The 4,463-nt window shown below is 36.5% G+C and overlaps 1 protein-coding gene across 1 annotated transcript in view; it reads right to left on the minus strand.

The window, feature by feature from the left end:
• The window catches only part of LOC107692038 (caskin-2-like), a 72,848-nt gene that overhangs the window by 15,473 nt on the left and 52,912 nt on the right, over nucleotides 1–4,463 (minus strand). Inside the window, exons 14-15 of the mRNA XM_016490916.1 lie at nucleotides 2,768–2,846; nucleotides 712–797 (exon numbers count right to left, since the gene is read on the minus strand). Of these exons, the coding sequence (XP_016346402.1) occupies nucleotides 712–797; nucleotides 2,768–2,846 (165 nt within the window). The remainder of the gene's footprint in view (nucleotides 1–711; nucleotides 798–2,767; nucleotides 2,847–4,463) is intronic.

The raw sequence follows: 4,463 nt of genomic DNA on the forward strand, positions 1-4,463 counted from the left end.
GATAGCCTTAGCAACACGCATGTTGCAGATAACCTGAGAGCATTAAATGGAACTTAGCTTGTGAAGACGTTCGAGAGAGTGAAACATAGCAGCTGTGAAGTGGATGCTTGATCTCTTGATATCCTTCTTGGGGATGAAGTTCCCATTTGAACTTGTTCTTGAGTCAGTCACATAACTTGTGGAGTCCATGACAATAATGTAGCGATGAGTGAAATAATGCTAGCTCAGTCACTTCCGAATCAGGCAGCTTATAATCAATGAGGTGAATTCACGTGTTCAAGTTAACGAACTTGAATGAATCGGTGGCGAGACCATTGGGGAAGCGAATTCCACTTCTCTAAATTCCCGATTCCTAGTGATGATGGTGTTTTGCCTGCTGAATTCGCCATTTAATTAGCTATTGAGCAATGCGAAATCTGCTGATAATACTGAGGGACCTTATATATGAATGTTTAGATAGGTGTCGTATTCCCATAGGTTGATGGAGGATCAGCTGAGAGTCAGCTGATGTGAGCTTGACTAACGTGACCTGCCAGAACTAACGCTACGCTAGATATTTGCAGATTAAGATTTGTATGATTTGTATGGAAATTGCATAGACAATTTGTATGTAGCTGATAGTGTACATTGTATGCTACTTTGTAAAAAATAATACATACTGCAACAATAGTATGAGTAATATGGTAATATGCTGTTCTGCCTTGGTCTCACCTTGCCATCTAGAAGTTGCTGTGGGTGTATGACATGATGTTCTCCAGGTCTGGAGCTGCTCAGTGGAATCCTCTGTCCAAGAGCACCTAAAGCACACACACATTTCTGTTGGTCAAGGACTCTGCTATTGCCTTAGGCTATGGACTGTGAATCACAGTGAAGTCTTTTATACATGTTATTGTACCTGCTTGTTTATTCTTTAGTGTGCTGAAGGAGCACATGTTTCAACAGAAAAAAAAATGTTCTCCTGTTACCTGAGGCACTGTTTTTTCATCTTCATTAACAATGGATCAGAGTAGAATAGCGCAATCACGAGAGTACCACTACGCATGCGTGTGCATTCCTCTGCTTGCAAACAAGGCGTAGCGCATGTGTGTTCTATGTCAGAATGCCGGCTCCTGCGTCAGCAGCACCACACACATGCATCATGGTACTCTCGTGAATGGTGGTGGAGACTGACCCGGAAGAGAAGAAATCATTGAATAAAGTTGTTATTTTTGTTGTCTTTTAGCACAAAACGTATTCTCGTAGCTTCATTACATTACGGTTGAACCACTGATGTCACATGGACTATTTTAACTATGTCCTTACTACCTTTCTGGGCCTGGGAACTTTCCAGTTGCATTGCTGTCTATGCAGGGTCAGAAAGCTCTCGGATTTCATCAAAAATATCTTAATCTGTTTTCCGAAAATTAACAAAGGTCTTACGGGTTTGGAATGACATGAGGGTGAGTAATTAATAACAGAATTTTCATTTTTGGGTGTTTAGCAACGTCATATGACCCCTTTAAATAAATGCTGCAGTATGAGTAACCGTACGCTCAGCTGCATATAAAATGCAGAGTATTTTGTTATGTAATTATGCAATACCAATGTGATGGCTATATGAACTCTAATTACTGCTCTTGCTGAGCAAAATCCTTTTCTATTTGCCAAATCTTTTGGCCAAAATTTTGTGCTTAGAAAGTTTCTTTTCTTTTCTTTCTTTTTTTTTCTTTAAAAAGTGAATACTTTCATTCAGCAAGGATGCATTAAATTGATAAAAAGTGACAGTAAAGATATTTATTAATTTTACAAAAGATTTTTATTTAAAATAAATGCTGTTCTTTTGAACTTCCTTTAAAGTTATTAAATAATAAAAATCCATATAATGATAATCCGTTAACTTTTAACAAGGCATGAAGATAGGATTAAATCAATACATATCTTTTTTAAATGTCTGTAGTGGCAATAACACACATGTGAACATGCCCCCATTTAACTCACCTCCATAAAATAAGCTGATTTTAGGAGAGTTTGATGATCTCATGCTTATTTTTAGATCCTCTTCGAGTCAAAGACACTACGAAAACACTCTTGTGTCCGTGTCACTGATAATCTTCTCTCCTTCTCAAATTCTCTTATTTTACTCGGTATTTCTGACTTACATACAACTTTGCCTCTGTCATTGCATCCCTCCCTTCTAGTGAAATCTGACACTGCACAGTATCTGTCTTGAAGTAAAAATGAGGTATTTTTAAGCTGCCTTGCTAATTTTTTTATAGCGGTCTTTGGAACCTTTTTCACCATTTTAAACTGTAGTAGATTTATGAAATACATGGCTATTTTTAAGACAAAAATAAGCTAATGACTACACAGGTCTGAGGTGACATTTGTATTAAATGATTCTCTGAATGCCTTATTCATGGACAAGACAACAAGTGGACGTGCTCAAGAATATTACAAATTATATGAGTTATCTAAAGGACAGTGCAAAAGTCTTTTTAAATTGAGTGGATTAAACTTTCATTAAACTGACTGTCTTTAAACTTTAATATACAGAGGCTCCTAAACGTATTTGGATACTTAAGGCACATTTTGCTGGATTGGATATTTAATTTATAATATTAAGCTGAGTGGCATGTACTGATGCCAGAGCTTTTTTTAGATATTATATTAAATAATAATTAAAATGTCAAAATAAATTAAATAAAAAATAACAGCCAGTTCTTTCTTAATTTTAAAACATTCAGAAATTAAATAAGTGAAATTTATATATGACAGCAGAGGTTCTGACCTGAATGAGGGTCCGTCTGTTTTGCGGGGTCAGGGGCCTGACTGCACTGTTCCACCAGTTCTCCAGCAGAGGGAGGCAGCTGCATGTAGGAAAACCACAGCACTGTGTCACATTTAACTCAACAGCTGTCTGGCAGAAATAGCTTAGAGAGACGACTACTGCGTGTGAAAGACTTCACACAGAGATTCTAATTACTACATATGAATATTAATTATAATTATCAGCAAGAACATAATATCTCTGATTTAAAATGTAAGGGTCTCTGTCACAGATGACCACCGTTTCAACAGAAATGTTAAGCAGCACAACTGTTTTCAACCTTGATAATAATAAGAAATCTTTCTTGAGCACCAAATCAGCATATTAGAATGATTTCTGAAGGATCATGTGACACTGAAGACTGGAATAATGCTGCTGAAAATTCAGCTTTGCCATCACAGGAATAAATTACATTTTAAAATATATTTAAATAGAAGACAGTTATTTTAAATTGTAATAATATTACTGTTTTTACTGTATTTTTGATCAAATAAATGCAGACTTGGTGAGCATAAGAGACTACTAGTGTAAATAGAAATATATAATATACCAATGACCTAATTTCTCTTTTTTTTTTTTGTTTAATTGTTTATTTTAAAATATGTCGTATATCTAATAATACCAGGATAATAGTCATTTAACATTGGTACGTTCTCTAGATCATTATTGTTATTTTCCTGACTTGCTGTTCAAGTAAACTTAAGAAAAACTCAAAATAACTTGTTTTGTCAAGATTACAAGAAAAATAAGATTTGGATAAAACAAGGCAAAAATAATCATGCATGGCTTCTGTGGACTTCTATATATAACAGTAATAATTTTTTCCCTTTGGTGCCTTTATGAACCATGAAATCTCTGTACTGTTCTATGATGAGCCCGCTATCTTGTGAATTAATCAGTGCTGCATATTTCTCCGCAGTTTTCTCACAGCTTCAGCTCCCTAATGAAAATCGATGGACGTGCAGACAGAATCATAAAATCTCTTTTTTTTCTGGTTCAGCTTAACATTGGATGTGTGAGACTGAAGCCCACCTTGGTGGTGTCCTGGACAGCAGACGGTGACTGATTGGGTCCATTATTTCCCTCAGTGCTCTGTCCACTGCCAGCACTGCGACTGCTGCCCATGCTGCCTGCACTGCCCACACTATTGGGGGTAAATCAAAGTATGAGATCAACATTAGGTTCTCTATGGTAGTTTAAAGGGGTCATATGATGGTATTTCAAGTTTTCCTTTCTCTTTGGAGTGTTACAAGCTGTTTGTGAATAGATAAGATCCATAAAGACATTGCTACGTCACGATGTGGGAAGATTTGTATAACAATGCCCAAATGTTCACGCAAAAAAAGGCGGCGTAACTTTGATTCTTGCTGTAGTATTGTTGCCGGCATGTCGTGGAGACGCTGTGTGTTTCGTTGTGAAAGCGAAACTACTTTGTTTGGTTTTCCAAAAGAGGGCAGAACTAGAAATCAGTGGTTAAGTTATATTTACAACACTGTTCCAGAACAGTTCAAACCAAATATTCAAATGTGTGCAACACATTTTATGGAGGACGAGGACTGTTTCTTGGGAGAGTAGCCTACGATGCCAGTGTTCTGACAAATAATGCTGACTCACAGACTGTAAGTACGTTTTCATATTTAAAGGATTTGCCACTGAT

The sequence above is a fragment of the Sinocyclocheilus anshuiensis genome, unplaced genomic scaffold (genome assembly GCF_001515605.1).
Source record: "Sinocyclocheilus anshuiensis isolate Anshui unplaced genomic scaffold, SAMN03320099.WGS_v1.1 scaffold726, whole genome shotgun sequence".
Taxonomy (NCBI): domain Eukaryota; kingdom Metazoa; phylum Chordata; class Actinopteri; order Cypriniformes; family Cyprinidae; genus Sinocyclocheilus; species Sinocyclocheilus anshuiensis.